Genomic DNA, 21,508 nt, shown 5'->3' on the forward strand with positions numbered 1-21,508 from the left:
GCACATGTCAAACACGGGTCTAACATGGCAACATCCCATTGTACGACTTTGCTGTTAAAAAGTACTTATACGTTAGCTTTAAAGTCAACGATACAATGCGGCATAAGGCCATATAGTTGGACTAAAATCTTATATCGTTCCGCTTCTCAAAATGTTCGCAGCAGTTTATATGAGCATGTTCGTTCCGGTTACAGCCACAAGCCCATTCTGGACATGTCACGCGTTTGCGATGAAACTGATCAAGTTGTGGCTGAAGTTGACAAGCGTAAAGGGGATCTGCGAGGAGAGGACGTCAGAGACATTGTGAGTAGTAAGAACAAGCAGGCGTGGTGTTTTAAGAAAAATAAGAATATGATGTGATTTAAGCCCAGGCAACACACACTCGACGTTTGGCTCTACTCATTCACACATTGTGTGTGTGTGTGTGTGTGTGTGTGTGTGTGTGTGTGTGTGTGTGTGTGTTTGGCATCTGCAAAATAGGGGAGAGTTGCAATGCTTTTTGCCATTAGGCTGGAATATTCACAGTGTCTGTAATGGGAATATTCACAGTGTATGTAAAGTGCATTATAACTCTCCTGCATTAAAAGACATTACATTTCTAAGTGGTAGAAATAATGGTAACACTTTACTTTACGCAGGTGTCATACGCATGGCATAACAATGTCATCAACAGTGTCATAATGCATGACATTCATGTGTCATAAATATTATGTCAATGTCACAAACATTGTATGACTTTATCATTAAATGCCATACAATTGTGGCAAAGACAGACATTACATTGTCACCTTTTCATGATTATATAACACACTTATGACACTGACACCATGTTTATGACTCGTTCATGATTGTATCATGACACTGTTTTGACGCTATTATGACACTGTTATGTCATCCGTATGACGCCAGCGTCAAGTAAAGTGTAACTGAAATAATCGATGCTCCTGTCCTGATCTGCCTCCCAAACCCACGTGTACAGGTGGTGGTATGGCAGAAACTGCAAGAGGTCCGCGAGAGGATCACATCACTAGAGGAACAGAAGAGGAGGACAAGTGCCACTGTCAAAATGCTTGTGGTGAGACTGACATCATACAGTGTGTGTGTGTGTGTGTGTGTGTGTGTGTGTGTGTGTGTGTGTGTGTGTGTGTGTGTGTGTGTGTGTGTGTGTGTGTGTGTGTGCGCGCGCGCGCGTGTGTGTGTGTGCTTGTGGTGAGACATCATACTGTGTGTGTGTGTGTGTGTGTGTGTGTGTGTGTGTGTGTGTGTGTGTGTGTGTGTATGCTTGTGGTGAGACACCATACTACTGTGTGTGTGTGTGTGTGTGTGTGTGTGTGTGTGTGTGTGTGTGTGTGTGTGTGTGTGTGTGTGTGTGTGAGACAACAAATAAAAACAATAAAAGTAAGCAAACCATGAAATATAAGCAGTTACACAACATTCATGAGGCTTTGCTCTAAAAATACTTTTAGGCAATATTGTTCTTTAGTTACACTTTTTCCTGTTTTAAGGATGTTGTTTTAAAGGCTACTATTTGTTCTTAAACCCTTGCAGGAGCAGCACAGCAAGACAGAGCTGTCCAATGTAAGTAATGCACCAGTTTGCTTGTGCTATATTTTTAAAAAGCGCACAAATTCAACATGCATTTGTGCGAGACTGCATCTGTTACATTCTTGTGTGTGTGTGTTTTTTTCCCCCTCAGTTGACAGAGTACAAGAGGGCCCGAGAGGAAGGGAGGGAGATTCGGAGGACACTCACTCAGCTGCTGGTCCAAGAGGCGGAGCTAGAGGAGGCTCACTACCTGCAGGCGCTGCGGCTGCCAAACCGCTCCCATCCCGATGTGGTGAGCACAGGACATTTGCTTTTGAAAAATGTTTGCCTTTATTTTGAGATAGGACAGTGAAGACTATGACAGGAAGTGAGTGGGGAGAGAGAGATGGGGAAGGGTTGGCAAGGGACCCAGGCCGGAATCAAACCCAGGTCAGCCGTGTAGTAGACGAGAGCCCTACCTTTAGAGACACTTTTTATTGAATTGGAGTTGATTTGATTTTATGTATGTAATGTATAATCCCACCCTTCCACTCCCCGTCTCATTCCATGGCTGAGGTGCCCTTGAGCAGGGCATCTAACCCCACACTGCTCCAGGGGCTGTAACCAATACCCTGTACTTAAAATGACTAAGTCGCTTTGGATGAAGAAGTGTCAGCTAAGTGTAATGTGTAATGTGATGTAATGATAATTACATTCATTCATTCATTCATTCATTCATTATAGCGTTGGCTCTTTAAGATCTGGGAACCAGCTATTCATTTTTTCTCATGGATCAGACTGAGCATAGCACTAGTCACAGGGCAGTCATGGGTAAATGGTTAGGGCGTCAGAATTGCAACCTTTAACCGGTCCTCTCCCCCATCGTCCTCCATGACAGAGGTACACTGAGCATGGTACTGTCCCGCCGCACTGCTCCCTTTCGGGCGCCACTGGGGGCTGCCCCCTTGCACGGGTGAAGCACACATGCAATTTCGTTGTGTCCACGTCTGTGCTGTGGAGTGCTGTGTCACAATGATAATGGGGGTTGGAGTTTCCCATTGGGCTTTCACTTCTCTTCAAGGCAGCATAGGGGGCAAAACCGACAAGTTATGTATGTTATGCAATATTTTTAAGAATTTAAAAAATGACCAAATTTGTGACAATATGACACAATCCGCAGATTTGAAAAAAAAACACAAGTTACAAATAATGGTGATTAACAACAATTGGTTGTCTCCAGATTACATAATAATCAAATTATATTTTGTCAGTCATGTACTGTATCAAGCCTCTCTATTTTATGTGATATAGCTCCCCCTATGGGATGAATTTAGTGGTACATGCAATGCTTTTAGAGGTCATTGGGGTAGATGTGTATGACATTGTCCCTGTGTTCAACCACCACAGCACTGGTTTTGACATTTTTTGCTCCAGGTTCCCTTAAATGTCAATCTTCACCTGTTTCACTGGGTGTTGCTTGCATTTATATGCATATGTAACTGTTTTTCAAAGCTATGTTAAGCTTGATGTCAGGTTTGAGCAATTCAACAGTTTATTTCTGGGATTTCTTAAAAAAAAAAAAACATGAATCTGCATAACATTAAAATTATATTGCGGGCCGAATAAGACGGCCTCACGGGTCATCCGCTGGGTCCCCCACCTATTGCCTATAGGGTCCTGTATCATACTTCAACTTCTTTCACTGGTGCACTAACTGGATTCATGTTTGTCTTGTAGTGAGGACCCTGTGCTGTGTTGCTCTAACTGTATTCACGTTAGTCTTGTCTGTGCTTTGTTACTCTTTTTGCCTGTAGCCTGTTGGGGATGAGAGCCAGGCCAGAGTCATTGAGCACGTTGGCAAGAAGCCAGGTAAGAGCACCACACAGCCATGTACACATCACAGTTAAAGTTAATTCTCAATTTCTTCACATACACTGGACATAACTTTAAATTATATACAGCCGTTGCAGAAAGTTTTGTCGCCTATCCATCTGTCTGGAAGCTGAATAACAGTAAAATTATTTCGGGGACAGATAAGAGGGCATCAAGGGCTGTAAATGGCCCTTGAGACATAAGTTCCCCATCCCTGATCTAATGTGTGGTGTGTTGATTGTCCCCATCTAGAGTTTGATTACAAGGTCAGGGGTCATCTGCAGATCGGTGAGAATTTGGACATCATCAGGCAACGGTAAGATAACAATAATTTTGTTGTGACTTCCCCCCATACACACATACAGCTAATAACCTGGCTTTCAGTTAATGAATTGACTTCAGAAGTCGCTCTTATGAAAGCTACATCCCTCCCAAATGAAGTTTTATGTACGAAAATAAATTTGTTGCACTGCATTGAAAGATAAATCATTTAATGAACATGGAAAGGGTAGATTTCGGCAAGACAAAAATGTTGTCGCCTACAGAAAATAATGTGAAAAATTAGCAGATTGATTAATAACAGGTCATTATCTGTTGTTCCAACAACATAGTCAGGCTGTGCCCTCCTAGTAACGCAACACTTTCAGCGTTGCAACTAGTCAGGTCAAGAGCAATGCAAGTACTTTCTGAACTCCTCCCACTTTGTCGGTAAGCAAACAACCATAAGGGTCATTTCACGTGAAATCAGACGCTTTGGGACCCGACCGATCCGGATTTCAATCATACTTGGTGTGCCTTTTTAGTAGCAAGGTAGCACCCCAGAACTGCATTGGTTTGAATCTGACACTAATATTAAGGGAGAAACAGACTAGGAAAGGTTCACATTTTAGGGTAGGACACTATACATTCAGCCTGGAATATATCAGTCAGTGTTAGTCACAAAAAGATGCCTGTGGTATTGTTTGAAAGCTCTTTTCTGGCTCTACATATTACACAATCAGCTTGGAATACAACAACTCTCAGAATATGAATTATGATAAATTGAAAAATTAAAAATTGAATATCTAAAAAAACTATATTTTAAAATGGCCAGTTCCTTGTCCAAACGTAGCCGGCAATGTCATTAGCAACACCTCAAATGCTGGTGTTCGGTTCTTTATTCATTTCAGAGAGAATTTGACTCACAAATATGGCATCATACAGACCACTTACTAATAATATGGTAATACCATAGTAGCATCACATGACAAAACAAAAACAAAACAAAAATGGTCAGTTTCCATGGTCCCAGGTTTCAGAAACTAAGGCAGATGTCCATTTATACACACCAAATGATGATATGTGAATGTTTTGAACATTCCTTCTCTGTGTACCTGTGTCATCTTCCCTTTACCGTACTTTAAAGAGATAATCAATGGCTACACTCTCATTTTGTACTCTACCAGTGCATTTGAAGCAGCAGCTGTGTCTTTTTTGTAGATAATGTATAAGTACGTCCCGTTGCAGTTAGGTTCCACTACCAGAAGCACATCCTGATGATCCATGACAAGTCTATCTGGTCTGAAGGGAAAAGTGAAGGATGGAGATGGTCCATGAGGATGCAGGAAGTTCAGTTTCACCTCTCCAGTGCTCGGCATACATTCCTCAACACATGCTAGCCACCAGTTGCCATCATATACAGCTACAACATACCCTTTGATGCTTGAAAATGTAACACATTCCTTTACTGAGCTCACTCTTTCAACTCCTTCTCTGAATGTGGAAAATGGCCTAATGTCCATTGACAATGGGCAGAAGCTGTGTAGTTTTTGAGTACCTGGAATAGTTCTTGCAGATTCAAACCTCTTCAACAGGTTCTCAGCTTCATGATGGTGCATCTCTCTCAAGAACATCCATTGCCAGTTTGCCACAACAGAGATGTACCATCATGAAGCTGAGAACCTGTTGAAAAGGTTGGAATCTGCAAGAACTATTCCAGGTACTCAAAAACTACACAGCTTCTGCCCATTGTCAATGGACACAGCATTCAGAGAAGGCAGAGTTGAAAGAGTGAGCTCAGTAAAGGAATGTGTTACATTTTCAAGCATCAAAGGGTATGTTGTAGCTGTATATGATGGCAACTGGTGGCTAGCATGTGTTGAGGAATGTATGCCGAGCACTGGAGAGGTGAAACTGAACTTCCTGCATCCTCATGGACCATCTCCATCCTTCACTTTTCCCTTCAGACCAGATAGACTTGTCATGGATCATCAGGATGTGCTTCTGGTAGTGGAACCTAACTGCAACGGGACGTACTTATACATTATTCAGAGAAAAGACACAGCTGCTGCTTCAAATGCACTGGTAGAGTACAAAATGAGAGTGTAGCCATTAATTATCTCTTTAAAGTATGGTAAAGGGAAGATGACACAGGTACACAGAGAAGGAATGTTCAAACATTCACATATCATCATTTGGTGTGTATAAATGGACATCTGCCTTAGTTTCTGAAACCTGGGACCATGGAAACTGACCATTTTTGTTTTGTTTTTGTTTTGTCATGTGATGCTACTATGGTATTACCATATTATTAGTAAGTGGTCTGTATGATGCCATATTTGTGAGTCAAATTCTCTCTGAAATGAATAAAGAACCGAACACCAGCATTTGAGGTGTTGCTAATGACATTGCCGGCTACGTTTAGACAAGGAAATGGCCATTTTAAAATATAGTTTTTTTAGATATTCAATTTTTAATTTATTTATTTATTTAATTCAATTTTCAAATAACACCACAGGCATCTTTTTGTGACTAACACTGACTGATATATTCAAGGCTGAATGTATAGTGTCCTACCCTCACATGTGAACCTTTCCTAGTCTGTTTCTCCCTTAATATTAGTGTCAGATTCAAACCAATGCAGTTCTGGGGTGCTACCTTGCTACTGAAAAGGCACACCAAGTACGATTGAAATCCGGGTCGGTCGGGTCCCAAAGTGTCTGATTTCACGTGAAATGACCCATAAGCAAACCAAGGGAGGCAGTTTGGGAAATGCCGTTTGGGAAATGTCAATTGTTATGCTCTTGGTCAGAGCAAGTCTCGAAGAGATTTGAACGTCGATGATAATCAGGCTACCAACAACATAGATAGGCGACGCAAATTATGGGAATGAATGACTGTATGCAATTCCCTTTCCTCCTTAAATCCCATGCTGAAACTATCACATGTTCTCCTTTGCTTTCCCTTCACAATGATAATTTATCGGGGGTAAACACTGGCCTAGTCGTAGCTGGGAGTCCATTTGTATCTTTCTGGTGTGCAAGAGCCTTGGTAGCGGAGGTTGAAAGTACCCCCCCTACCACCACCACTTGTGTCTCATTCCTCAAAAAGTGTTGCCAGATTGGGCGGGTGCCCACCCAATTGGGCTACTTGGGATGAGTGTCGGCGGGTAAACATGGGAAAAATTGACCATTTGGCGTTTTTTTCAGCCGTTTTGGGCCCATAGAAGTTAATGTGATTTGTTGAATTTGGGCAGAATTTAGCGCATTTTGGCGATTTTTGAGAAGCTTCTGGGCGGGATTTGATCACACACATCTGGCAACACTGTCCTCAAACAGTGTCCTTGGGTGGAGTCCAATATGCGGACTCCCGTCCTCGGTCTGTGCCTGTGGTCTTGCGTTTTGCTGACGCCCAGCTTAACCACAACAACTTTTTGGGCACTATTCTTCATTCACCATTCCGTTTCCCTTAGAATTGAGCTTTTGTGAGATATTGAAATACAATGCTGTTGTCAGTGACGTCATCACGAGGCCACAAGGAGGCAAGTGAGCAGGGGAGGACGGGAGTCCGCATATTGGTATGCACCCCTTATGACTTGATTTCTTTCCTCTTCTTGTTCCCAGACGCCTGGCCCACGTGTCGGGCCACAGGTCGTACTACCTTCGAGGGGCCGGCGCCAGACTGCAGACCGCCCTGCAGAGCTTTGTCCTGGACAAGCTCCAGAACCGCGTAAGTTGGAACTCCCTGCCTCCCTCCCCAGTAATACAACATACAGTACATGCAGACAACAAGACATAGATGTTTTATTGTCATGTGTACATGATTGCTAGAATTCATGTGCAATGGAAAGCTTCCCTGCTCGGAGAGTCCCAAAAAAAAGTTAAAGGAAAAAAGTAGAAGTTAGGGGAAATTGTATATAAAAAAGTTTGGTAACACTTTACAGTGAGGAGAATAAGTATTTGATCCCTTGCTGATTTTGTTGGTTTGCCCACTAATAAAGACATGATCATTCTATAATATTAGTGATAAAATGTATTCTAATATGGAGAGACAGAATATCAAAAAGAAAATCCAGAAAATAACTTTGAAGAATATATTTTAATTGATTTGTATTCCATTGAGGAAAATAAGTATTTGACCCCTCTAATCAAAGAAGACAAAATACTTGGTGGCAAAGCCCTTGTTTTCTCGTACAGAGGTCAGATGTTTCTTTCAGTTAATGACAATGTTTGTGGATATATTAGAAAGGATTTTTGTCCACTTTTCTTTGCAGATCATCTCTACTGTAAATCATTTAAGTTGTATGACTGTAGCTTGGTAAATGGGAATTCTGTTCCCTTCACAGGATTATTATAGGGTTAATGTTTGGAAACTGTCTAGGACACTTCATGACCTTAATGTGCTTCTGCTTGAGCTACTCCTTCGTTGCTTGGGCTGTATGTTATGGATTATTATCATATTGGGAGGCCAATCCATGACCCACCTTCAGTCTAGTGGTAGTGGGAAAGAGGTTGGCATGCTGCATTGTACGTTTACATGTCTCCCTCCATTCATTTCTTGACGATGTGAAGTTGTCCTCTGTCTTGGCCAGACAAACAACCTCAAAACATAGTGTTACTACTTTTATGTATGATGTTGGAGAAGGTGTTGTTCTTGGGATCATAGGCAGCATTTCTCTTCCTCCAAACACATTGAGTTGTGTTAATGCCAAACAGTTTGATTTTGGTGTCATCTGATTCCAGCACCTCCCAATCATATCCTAATCCAGTTTGATGTTTATTGGCAAACCTCAGGTGAGCCTGCACAGGTTCCTTCTGAAGCAGGGGTACCATACATGCACTGCAGGATTTTAATCCACTGTGGTATTAAGTGTTTCCAATCGTTTTCTTAGTGATTGAGGTCCCAGCTGCCTTGAGATCATTTCCTAGCTCCTCCCATACAGTTTTAAGGTGCTTTATCTCTTTTTTTCTGGTTGTTAAAATCCCACAAGGTCAAATCTTGTATGGAACCACAGACAGGCCTAAGATTGATGATTGATGATATTTTTGTATGTCCTAAAATTGGGAAGAAATGCACCAACAGTTTGCTCCTTAATATCCATGAGCCCATTTCAGCCTTGTTGAGTTCTAAAATGTTGTCCCTGGCATCCTTTGACAGCTTTTTGGTCTGTCCCATGTTGGCGAGTTTAGTTTGATTGATTGACTGATTCTATAGACTGATTCTGCAGATTCAATGTGTCTTTTGTGCAGGTTACTATTCACATGTGTGTTCAATTCAGATAACAAGTTGATTGGAAATGTCATTTGATCTGTGGGATCAGAACTCTTAATGGTTGGCAGGGGATCAAATACTTATTTCCCTCAATGAAATATAAATCAATTAATATATATTCTTTAGAGTTAATTTCTGGATTTTCTTTTTGATATTCTGTCTCCATATTAGAATACATTTATCATTAACATTAAAGACTGATCGTGTCTTTATTTGTGGGCAAACCAACAAAATCAGAAAGGGATCAAATACTTATTCTCCTCACTGTATTTTAGAGATACTTCTATTAGCACTAATGCATACAATGTTAATGCCTGCATAAGTAACTTGTAAGGCATGTACTAAGCAAACGCTAAGGCCTACTAGGTCCTTACTAAGGTTAAATTGGTAACAAATCCCTTATTGTGCATGAACAAGACATTTGCGAATACATGCCTAACAAATGTTTGATTTTGCTTTGTACATGCCTTACAAGTTACTTATACAAGAACATTGTATGTATTAGTGCTAATAGATGTGTCCCTAAAATAAAGTGTTACCAAAAGTTTATTTAAAAGTATCTGCATTTAAAAAGGCGGGGTGGAGAGAAAAAAGGGAGAAATGACGAGTGAAGGAGTGGTTTCATTTCTATAAATTTAAGTCACGATTATCCACCAACAATAAACAACCAAATTTTGTGCAGAATATGATTTCAAATCACAAAATTATGCATAACCACGAATATATTAATGGATGAACAAATTAAAACGGAATTGTAATAATTATATAAAAGGCAATAGCAGGAAGCTTAAGCAGGCCTACAGATTTTTCTTTCCAGAGGTCAGTGTTTATACTACATATTTCTTAGGGAGAGGGATTAGACAGCTGTAATAATGAGAAGTTCTCTCTAGGTTGTTTCAAGGGAAGTGAATTTGAAATTCTTTGGGGTTTTAATCATTATTTGTTGATGTTTCAGGGCTTCATCCAAATGTCTGTGCCTGACATGCTGAAAGGAGCTGTGTTTGTAAGTATAGTTGGTGAATACTGTACATACAGTCTCAAAAGAAGAAGTGCTTGGTAAGGCAAGAAGATCAGTTTCTGTGCTATTAAATTACTTGAAAAAGCAATTAACCAGACAAATACTGAGTGACTGAGAAACTTAGGTTTTTCTTGAACTGAAATATTTTAAAATCACAGAAACCAGAGTTTGCCAGGTGGACTTAAGTTTTCTTTCCCTCCTTGTTTCCCGTCCTCTCCCCAGGAAGGCTGTGGGATGCAGCCTAATGCCCACCGCTCCCAGGTGTACTCGCTGGACCGAGACCGCTTCCCTGACCTCAACCTGGCTGGAACAGGAGAAGTGGGGGTCGCAGGTACAGACATGGACGTTATTTATTATTATTTTAAGCTTTTGTGAGATATTTGCTGAAAAACACCTTCATTGGGGTGTGCTAATTTCTGCACCGCCATAATTTGCTAAAAAACTGTCTTAAATGTAATATTTCATTATAAAACATACTGTACCTTTATATTGTATATTCAACAGATATTGTATTGAGCATAGTCTATGCATGTTGTGGCGATATATTTTGTGCTTATTGAAATATTGTTCAAAATGTCACTTGTGTAAGGGGTGGTGTACTCGTTATTGCTGAGCACTGAACTTGGTGCAGAACCATCAGAGCTCTACAGAACGCATAATGCTGGAGCTATAATCTTGTCCAGGCCTATTCAATTGGTGGCCCGAATTGGTGGCATCTCCTTCAGTCCTTTGCCCCATGTAAAACAATGTGATCTGGTTGCCAGGTTACTTCATGGATCATGCTGTCAACTGGAAAGACCTCCCTGTCAGGTAAGCAAAAAAAGATGGTTGATTGTTGGAAACACATGCTTGTTGCTAATACACAGTGAGCCCGTTTATATGCGCATCAATAAACCGTTTATGATCAGGTTACCGGTTTATTCGAGCGCTCATGTAAACGGAATAAACAGTTTTCATAATCGGGTTATTGCTGTTATCGGTTTATGAGAAATCCGATTCGCACAGGTAGGTTTTTGGCTAATAAACTGATTTCTCGTGTCATGTAACCAGCATAATCGGGTTACTATCAGGTTATTGACATTCTAGAAGGTTAAGTAGCCAATCAAAAGCCTTAAATTCTAGCTTCGTGTCACACACTTTAGTGGAACACAGGCAACCGACGGACTGCATATAAACGGCAATAAACAGTTTACTCCAATAACCTGTTTATTCCAATAACCCGGTTATTGCGGCCATATAAACGGGCTCAGTGATTTGGCAACCTTTATTCAGAAGGTACAATCCAGTGGTGCATATTTCAAATGGCACAATAATCAATAACGGATTCTCTTGTAGAACGGTGTGCAGTAGCACGTGTTACCGTGCGGAGACGGACACCGGCCGGGAGACCTGGGGCCTCTACAGGGTGCATCACTTCAACAAGGTCAGTCACATTGTACAACAAGGTCAGTCACATTGGACAACAAGGTCAGTCACATTGGACAACAAGGTCAGTCACATTGTACAACAAGGTCAGTCACATTGGACAACAAGGTCAGTCACATTGGACAACAAGGTCAGTCACATTGTACAACAAGGTCAGTCACATTGTACAATCCAGAGAGGCACACTGAGGAAGGCAGAGCGCCGAAACGCGTCTGTGTAAATAAAAAGAAACCTATGCATGGTGCGACCTTTTTTCATTTTTCAGTCTTACAATATTTTGGTCAGCACCCTTAAAAGGAAGAAAAAAACTGCTGGGTGACGCCTGCTCCAACCCTTATGAACAATCCAGAGAGGGCATTCAGAACGGTCATGCTCTGTCGCTTCCATCGCTTGTGTCACTCTTGCTGTGAGAACAGTCCAGTGATTCTGTGTACCTTAGAGCGCCTCTGGTGCGTTTGCAGGGTAAGACCAATAACAGCGACATCACTGAATGTACAGTGCAGAGAGCATTCATTTGTTCAGGTCCCAGATGGTAAAGAATACTGTATGTCCGTTATTTTTAGCATGTTTTTTTGGCCCCTATTCTGAGTGGTCCTCATGGACATTTTTGATGTCTGATGATCGTTGTCTAATGGCACAAACACACCAGACACGACTAGAGCGATACCGGCAATTGGAAGTAATTGACTTTGTATGGAGTCATTGGTGATGGAAGAGGCCAAAGTGATTTGGGCGACAAGAGGCAATTTGAGCGACAGTTTGTAGTTGAACTTCAGTGAATATTATGCTAATTAGCAAAACAAAACTTAGTCACTCACACCATTAAATATGATTTCATTACTTAGCTGCAGCATATATTTTGAAAATAAACAACTGAAGTGCCATGCTGGACCTGATGTGCAGTGTAGTGATATACGAGGTGTGTGCAGGTGGAAATGTTTGGGGTGACCGCTGATGAGTCCGGGGACGAGAGCTCTCAGTTGCTGCAGGAGTTTGTCTCCATCCAGAAAGAAATCTACTCAGCCCTCCAACTCCATTTTAGGTGAGCTCCTTTTCAGAGCAGGGCCCTGTACTACAAAACTGGTTGCTGAGTGAACCAGATTAAATTAAGAGGTAAATCATCTAATAGAAGAGCCTGAGACTCTGGGCTCTTCTATTAGATGATTTACCTCTTAACTTAACCTGGTTTACTCCTGAACTAGCTTTGTAGTATAAGCCCCATGTCTTTAACTATTGTTGTTGTACATGGATGATTTAAAGTGCCAATGGGGTTTGTTAAGGTCCCTGATGAAAGGGGATCATGTAAAATCAGCCAATAATTGATTCATCTGCATCTTTTGTGTGTGTTGGCCTGGGAAGGGTGGCTAGAGGTAGGAGATGGATGCAATGATATATGTATGTATTATATTATTAATATTATATATGTTATTAATTTATTGCAAGTTTATTCATGTTTGTTTATGTTTTGAGCAATGGAATGAATGCTCATGTATGTTTTTGTAAGTTACGAAGACAAACTTCATGCTTGCATGACAAAGTCTATTCTGTTCTCTTCTTGTGTTGGCCTTCCAGAGTCCTTGATATGCCCACTCAGGAGCTCGGTCCTCCAGCCTACAGGAAGTACGACATCGAGGCCTGGATGCCCGGCCGGGGCAGCTTCGGAGAGGTGAGGTCCATACTTACCATAACTGTTTGAAATTGGAATAACTGAATATTGAACATTGTAGAGCAATGGTGGGCAACATGCAGTAGATTCAGAAGCTACAGCTTTGGAGAGGTCCATACTTAACCTGTTAAGACACGCCGTTATAAATTTGCTGTTGTCAAAATGGCAATGACCAAGTCTGAGAGCATTACTAAAGGCCCTGTGTTATGTCATAGTATTTTAGTACTACATGTATGGTAGTTCACTTTTCAATGACTATTACAGCATGCCACAGGAGGTACGCTGTTCATTATGGGGTTAATCGTTTGAACTTGGACCAACTGAATATTGAACATAGAGCATTGATGGGCAACATACAATAGATTCAGAAGGTACAATTTCTTTGCCTTGTAAACTAGATGAATCTGCCCAACTGCATATTTATTAATTTATCTGTCTATCTGTCTGACTATCTATATCTATCTATCTATCCTGGCCAGTTGCTCTAGCACTGCACCGTCAGAGATAGTCCAGATTACAGGGCTTTCAAACTCAAAAATCAAAACCTGGAACTAAGTCACAGGCCAAACACAATATTACTTTTAGCAGAATATTTGCAATTCACCTTGCTGTACCTGTGTAATCAAATACTGACTAGTAGTGTGTTACTGTAAGCTGTACCAGTAACTAGAATTAGCCGACACATTGTTGAAGGGCTAAATTTAAACTTTGTGGCATACTCTTCTGTTCCCTGTGTTGTCAAGATCTCAAGTGCCTCCAACTGCACAGATTACCAGAGCCGCCGGCTGAGCATTCTCTACGAGAGAGAGGACGGTAGTCTACGCCACGCACATACAGTGAGTCAACTGTTCATTCACCCATTGATGCCTGAAGCACCTGCAAAAAAGGGTGTTGAATGCCTGAGCCCTTTTTAAGAAAAGCTGCCCTCAGCCTATAAAAACCTAAATATCTCAGCTTCTGAAGCACATAAAAATATGCACTAAGTTGCATTTAAACGCTAAGACCCTCATCTTTCATTAGAATGTGTTCATTAATCTCAAACATACAGAGATTTTTATTAAAGTTGTCTCAAAGCTCATGAGCCTGAATGTTGCGTAATGCAGCTCCAGGCACCAGGGCCAATGTTGCACAACGCAACATCAGGCATCAATGGGTTAAAAAGGGAATAAATGTGGTGCCATACGGATGTGTATTTAGTTTATTTTCTTATCACAGTGCATTAGACTAATGTTTCGACAAAGCATCACTCTACACTGTGAATAAATTAGAAAAAAAATAAATAGACATCCGTACGACACCAGAGTTCTTCCCTTTTTCCTAACATCTGGATTTACGCTGGTTGCACCAGATTGTCACCAGTACGTGTTTCCCTTGCTGAACAGTTTTTATGTTGTTGGTCTCAAGCGGTAGACCATTTCCCAATGTAGAAAAGTTGAGTTCACAATCAAATAAAACTACATTGAACACTTGACTTCAAGACATGCTTGCTCCATGAAAGTTTCGTGATCAGTTAATATTGTATTCTGTACGTTATGATTGCAGGTAAATGCCACAGCTTGCGCCATTCCCCGTACCATGATTGCTATTCTGGAAACTCATCAGAACAAGGTAGGAGTGTTTTGTTCTTGAAACTGCGATAATAAATAATCAGTTTAAACATCCCACCACAGACTCCTTGCAACACAGGTGACTTCTTGAAGTAACTAGCGATAGACCAAGTGACTTAATATCAGATAAAGAAAATGTCTGTTAAATGCTTACCTAAAACTAGCCTACTTAAAACTAGTTTTAAAACGTCTTCAAATTCTAGTTCTACAATTCTACTGCATCATTGGAGGACTTAAATGTTCAATTAAGATCAACATGACTGACTGGGTGTTTTTTGAATGAGAAGGTGTGCCCAAACTTTTGGCCTATACTGTATGTTTGTTTTACAAAGCACATTTCATACAGATGGTGTATTTCATGAAGCATTGCTACGTTTATATGAGACATTTAATTCAGAATTAACTCACTTTAATTCTGAATAAAGCTTATTTCTACAATTCAGAATTGAAAGAAAGATCAAAAGTAAACTTGACGGAACTATTTAATTCGGAATTATTCATGTAAACGTAGCCATTGTCTAACTGTTCCATGTCTGATTGATGACTTGTCCTCCTCTGTTGTTCTTTGCAGGATGGAAGTGTATGCGTACCTCAAGCTCTCCAGCCCTACATGGGCACCAAAGTCATCACTAAGCCAGATTACTTACCATTAAAATACATAGGGCCAAACCAGCCCAACCAACAGATGCGGCCAGCAAAGAAATAATGTATATCACTCAGTGTAATATTAAAATGTGTATTGATGTTTTAATGTACTGTATAAAGTCATTATTGTGTATTATGTATAAAGTCGGCACTTCAAGTAAAATTAAATTCTAAGAGACAGCTGGTACTTGTGGTATTGAATTATTTCAAGGCAGTGGGAAATGTTCAAAAACAAAACACTGGCTAAGCAGAAACAATATAATAGAAATTGCATAGAAATGGCATATAAACTCACTGGCCACTTTATTAGTTACATCTCGATAGAACTGGGTTGGACTCCTTTTTGCCATCAGAACTGTCTCAACTGCCCATGTGACGAAGATGTTCCTACACAGTTCGTCCCCCTCGAGCGCCGAGTTCTAAGTCACAATTCTCAACTGTTTGCCGATTGGCTAATCTTTAGGTGGAAATACATAGGATGGCGTCGCCAGGCTAGTTAATTGCATCATTCAGGGGAAAAAAAACACCATGACAATTATACAGTATATATATTATATATTTGTTTAATTTAATCTCTAAATTGTGTTGCTGGATTATTACTTAATAAAACATTAAAGGAAGTTTGATGCCCATCACCATATTTCAAAAAGACTGACAATAAATATTTGTTTTGTCACATAAATAGGCTTTTTTTTCTTTAGCTATGATTACATACGATATGAAGTTGAAAAAAAATACTCTGGCTTTCATATATATATACTGTATTTCATTAGTAGTTCCAAGTCAGATATCCTATATCTTCACAGTACCTTTAATCAATTTCAAATCATTTTGTTCCACAAAATCACTGAAATTCCTCCCCAGAATGATCAACTGAAGTGCGTTTCCATTTGAGTGTCTTTTGTCATTTGGAATTTGTGATTGGTCTTCATCATTCGAATTACACACATTTTAAGCCACACTACATCATTTTTGTGGGTTTATGACTGCAGGAATGTGAAGTGCTGACAAAAAGACACATCATGGGTTGAAGTCAACAGGGCTGGACTAAGGGAGAAATAAGGCCCAGGCACTTATGGCTTAAAGGGCCCCCTCATAATTAGCGGTGCAGAACCTGTGGGCCCGTTTTCTGAAATGTTTGGAAAAAAAAAAAAACGTTTTTTTAAAAAACATTTCTGAAAATAGGGGCCCACAAGGGCGCGGGGCCCACTGGGAAATGCCCGCTATGCCAGATGGCCAGTCCAGCCCTGGTGGTTAACAATTCTATTAACAATTCTAACCTGTAATGAAATGATGCTGCAAGCATAGTGAGCGCACGGCAGTTTGCAGAGGCCTCAACCATAGTTGAATCTAAAGGCCCAGTATGTAATCAAAGAGTTTAGTTGCAAAATGATGCAAGTGCCATTTTTTTTATGACTGTTCAGACGTCTATCATATATGTGTGAATTCTTGACATTCAAATACTTATAAGATGCATTGTGCAATGCCATGCAATGCCCAATACAAGAATGTCAATTTCCCAAAAAGTTCCAGAATGGTTATACCTCATTTTGCAACAAAGCTCTATAATTATAGTTAGTGTTTATTTTCTTAATATATGCTGCCCTTCCAGAAATGTGATCTTTCCATTAATATTTACTAATAAATGCAGTAATATTTCCTGATCTGACCTAAGTACAGCAAGTTTTGCAGCAATGCCAAGCTGTCGGTGACTGGCAATTCAAAACAGTTAATAGGAGAAGATCCACTCAACCATTCATTTATGAACAGAGTACGTACATCTCCAAATTTAAATGAATACTTAGAAATTGATGGTGGGTGTTACGGTAAATATTCATGAAAAAGATCAAATTGAGTGGGGGCAGCATAAATTCTGGAAATAAACTACCAAAAAAAAAATACTCCACAATGAACATGAACTAAAGTATATCATCATGAGGGTCGTGGTTCTGATGGCGATGAGACGGCCTTTTGCATTGCAGGCTGATGGTTGAGAAACAGGAGGACGTTGCAAGCGCGACTCGACTGAAGGCCATGTTCAGGCAGTGCATCTCAGACGTTACAGGCACCTCGGCGAACAGGGCCTGATCGCGCGTGAGCTTAGTTAGAGTCTCGCTCGTCTCCATGTCCTTGACAATGTTCAGCACCTCCTGCCTCTCCAGGTTTCGAGTCATCCCTCGGATGTTGAGAAGGGCCGAGATATGCTTCCTCCTACAACACAACACAGCGACAAATAAAGGGTTTCAGTCCTGTACTTTTTTCCCCATTTCCCACACTTTAGGTTTACAGTTCAAGGGTGTATTCAAGGAGAATTCCTGTCTCCATTTAGTTCCGTGCAGACTCAGTACAGAAAGACTACTCAAGCATTTCTTCCCTAAAGCCATCCACTTTTCAAATAAAAATCTTTTTTCCGTCTTTAATTTATTATTTTTTACACAGACAGGGAGAACTTACAACATTCATTTCACAGCCAACTGTGCCAGCCAGCACAAAGAAGACGTGACAAATAAAAAAATCTTTGAATCTTGAATCCTTACCGCATATCAGGGAATTCCCGCACGAGAATGCCCACTTCCATCTGAAGAGAAGGCACGTCCTCCAACAGGATGATCTCTGATATGTGAGGGATGGCACTATCCAACCACGTGGCAGGTGAGCCCTTAGAAGAGAAAATTGCACAAATTAAGTCGACCTGACACTTAATATATGTGAAGAAGGCAAGGCTGGGGGGGGGGGGGGCACGCTAAGCCCCCCACATTAGGGCTTACATGCCCACGGGGACCCCGGTTCGAGTCCGGTCGGGGTCATTTCCCGATCCCACCCGTCTCTCTGTCCCAATCACTTCCTGTCACCATCTCATACTGTCCTATCAAATAAAGGCATAAAAGCCCCTAAAAATATATATATATATGAAGAGTTCAGATGCAAAACCCCCTAAGTGCCTTTTCAGAAAATAATCTTAATTCATTTTAATTTAATACAATGCTATCAAAATTTCATAGTTTTTTATTTTATTTATGTAGTATAACTATTTATATGTATTATCAAGTACATGAATGTAAACCAAACAAACAACGGGGTTCTCTAAAAATACAGAAGTGCAGGTCTTCAGAAATGGAGTTAGGGGGTTTTGCATCTGAACTCTTCATATATAAAAGAAGGCAGGGCTGGACTGGTAATCTGGCATACAGGGCATTTTCTCGATGGGCCGACACTCCTAAGGGGGCGAAGCTGTTGTTATGGGTTTTTTTTAGAGATTTGCCCTCCATTTTAATACAGACAATGGACTGGGCCATAATATCATAGAAAAAAGGTCATAGAAATAATATTGTGGAAAAGCAGATGGGCTGTGAAAGGGGCTGGTCTATGTCAAAAATGTCAGGCCCGTATTTCCCCCCCAGCCCAGGCCTGGAAGAAGGTGAAGACTGGCCCATGGAGGTAATATAAGAACTGGACTCTTGCTGTGTTCCATTACCCGTACTTACCGCCCTTTCCGCACTGTGTTTGGGTACGCAGGGTGTTCCATTTCTAATCGCGACGGTAAAGTGTACTGTAAATTACCCGGATAACGCCCCCAAAACGGCAATTTTTTGAAGTGTGGTATTACTGTACACTTTTCGCACTCAACGGCCGCCATGTTTGTGACGTAGTTGAGTGCCAGATCTGTCAAACGGTTGAATCTCCGTGATAACAGCATAGTTTTGATTCCAAAGACAATCGCCATGTGTATTAGAGGCAGGGTTAACTTTAAAAAGTGTTAGCATAAGGAACAGTGCCTTCCGTGTTGAATTGCATATTGGCGGTTGGTAAACTCGGATGTCACGCGACCAACCGTCATTTCCGTTAAGTGTATCAGACAGAACGGGAATCGGAATGTACTCGCCTCGTGAATTGCGGAGGGTGGAAAGGGTACTTCACTGCACTCAAACAAGGTACACAGTACAGAGGGTGAATTATGGAACACAGCAAGAGTGAATAAATCCCGCCTCCAGTCATTTCAATGGGAAATGCTAGGCTAGTGAATTCAGCCAAAATTGAACGTTTTTTCAGCTTCCAAAGTGGAGTTATTTCCGCCGACCGTTTACTCAGCCAATTATGTGCCAAGTTATTGACTGACCAGAAAGCTATATGGAAGACGGGCATTGGATGCATGGAGGTGCCCAACCACAGACCTGTAAAGGTCACTAAACTTGCATACCCACCAATCATCATGAGTGAAGTGAATGTCGGAAGTGTGAAAATGGCGACTTGCTAATCGGCGAAGCTAACCAGCCAAATCCTGCACCCCTGGATTGGCCCTGCCGTGGCACTAATGGCTGGGTACTGGACTTCTATGTGGGTGACCCGGGTTTGATTCCCGGGTCCAGAAGACAAAGATATGACACATTGTGATAGTCCTTCCAAGCTTTAAATGAGAAACATTTCAGAAATCGTGGGGTGTATCGAACCGTAAGTCAAAAATCGTGATCCGGACCGAAATCGTGCGTTGAGTGTATCGTTACAGGCCTACGGGTTTATACTAACCTGTTCTTTGAAAAGCGTTTTAATGCGTTTCCCTTCATCACGCAGTCGGCCGCCCATCTTCTTCCTCATCTTCTGGGACGTGCAGATGATCCTCCCCCGCATGAGAGCTCGAAGGTACTCCACCATCACACGCTTGTGCACGTCACTCACAAGTAGCTGTCGAAGTAAATCCCATTAAAATATACTTAATAATAATGATTTGAAGTTGAAAATAAATAATCTTGTTCAAAACGCATTTAGTAGAGTAGAGGTAGAGTAGAGGTAGAGTAAAGTAAACTTTATTAATCCCCAAACTGAAATTAAGGTATCTTGCTGCTGTGCAAGGTGATCATGCACCACACCAAGTTGTGCACATCACTCATAAGTGGGTGTAGATTTAAGTCAATGACATACTTAAAAAATCTCAAGGTGTTAACAAGTAATCTTGTTGAAAAAAACAAACAAAACAGACAATAAATGCAATTCACATGAATGTAAATGTGATGTGTAATAAATAAATACATGGTATGGTGTGATAGAGAATGCAATTAACATGGATTGTAATTGATATCAGTATCATAATAGATAGCAGATGACTGACTTGGTCGCTGTGGTTAAACAGTGTCTGCCAAATGTAATGTAATGTAATGTAAGTCAGCTTGCCTGGTAAGGTGGACTGGCCATGTCGCTGAAGCACAGGAACGCATCTTTGACGGTCGTTTCTATCGACTCAAGCACAGACGCATCGTTCAGCCACTTCCTCTTCACGAGTTTGTCAAAGAGTGGCTTAGAAGAGGAAAGAATAGGAAATCTGCATTAAACAGCTTGCCTTGACTTTGCAATGCATTAAAGACGAAACGAAGCAGTCACCTAATATAGGTGTCTATAACACCAGTAAGATAAGCCAACAAATATATTTATTTTTGAAGTCTGAAATTTAACCCCTTAAGACGTGGCTTTATACATTTGTTGTTACCAGTATGGTAATGACCAAGTCGTGGTGCATTACTAAAGGGCCTGTGTTGTGTTATAGTATTGTAGTGCTATGGTAGGTACATTTCTACTACTATTACAGCGTGCCACTGGAGGTATGGCGCGCATTAAGGGGCTACGCCGTTTAAGCAGCGTCTTCAGGATTTACAAAATCAAGGCATCTACAGTACTTTATGTCCTCAGTTTGTGGTGATGTAAATAAGAGATGCACCGGATCCTGATTTTTAGGATCCTGCCGGATACCGGTTCCACTGCTTAAGATCCTGCCGGATCCGGAACCGGATACCAGATACTACGAAACAGTTGAAACACATGGCCTATTCGCACACGTGGGCCCTTTTTATTACATTGGCTCAAACTATTTTGACTGAAAAGCCTCGGCTACCGGATCCTGGATCCTGGAACCGGATCCGGATCCTGTGAAAACCCTATTATCCTGCCGGATCCGGAACCGGATCTTGGATCCGGTGCATCTCTAATGTAAATGCTTAGCCCAGTGTTCAAAACTATTGTCAGACCATAAACTAAATAGGAAGCGAGCGGGTGAGAGAGATGGGGGAGGACAGGGAGATGACCTTGGGCCGGAATCGAACCCGGGTCCCCGGTGAAGCAGTGCAGTGCCCTACCGTTTGAGTTATGGCAAGGCCGGGAAATACAAGTCTTATAATAATAGTAATAAAGAATAGTATAAAAGAAACAAGCACATGACAGCTGTTCAAAAATACT

The 21,508-nt window shown here is 41.1% G+C and overlaps 2 protein-coding genes across 3 annotated transcripts in view; one reads left to right on the forward strand and one right to left on the reverse strand.

Moving 5' to 3' along the window:
• On the forward strand, positions 1-15,756 carry sars2 (seryl-tRNA synthetase 2, mitochondrial). Its single transcript, XM_063205842.1, has 16 exons — positions 1-303; positions 980-1,075; positions 1,549-1,578; positions 1,697-1,837; positions 3,339-3,393; positions 3,649-3,712; positions 7,278-7,383; positions 9,881-9,928; positions 10,166-10,274; positions 10,708-10,753; positions 11,279-11,366; positions 12,298-12,410; positions 12,941-13,034; positions 13,778-13,870; positions 14,577-14,642; positions 15,213-15,756. The coding sequence occupies exons 1-16, from the start codon at positions 25-27 to the stop codon at positions 15,345-15,347; spliced, it is 1,563 nt and encodes a 520-aa protein (XP_063061912.1). The 5' UTR covers positions 1-24; the 3' UTR covers positions 15,348-15,756.
• A 77-nt stretch (positions 15,757-15,833) lies between these two features.
• The window catches only part of exoc3l2b (exocyst complex component 3-like 2b), a 43,860-nt gene continuing 38,185 nt past the window's right edge, over positions 15,834-21,508 (reverse strand). For both annotated transcript variants that reach the window (XM_063205839.1, XM_063205840.1), the window contains exons 12-15: positions 20,453-20,575; positions 19,811-19,966; positions 17,824-17,945; positions 15,834-17,497 (exon numbers count right to left, since the gene is read on the reverse strand). In XM_063205839.1, coding sequence (XP_063061909.1) covers positions 17,206-17,497; positions 17,824-17,945; positions 19,811-19,966; positions 20,453-20,575 — 693 coding nt within the window. In that variant the 3' untranslated portion in view covers positions 15,834-17,205. The remainder of the gene's footprint in view (positions 17,498-17,823; positions 17,946-19,810; positions 19,967-20,452; positions 20,576-21,508) is intronic.

This window comes from Engraulis encrasicolus, chromosome 8, assembly GCF_034702125.1.
Source record: "Engraulis encrasicolus isolate BLACKSEA-1 chromosome 8, IST_EnEncr_1.0, whole genome shotgun sequence".
Classification (NCBI taxonomy): Eukaryota; Metazoa; Chordata; class Actinopteri; order Clupeiformes; family Engraulidae; genus Engraulis; species Engraulis encrasicolus.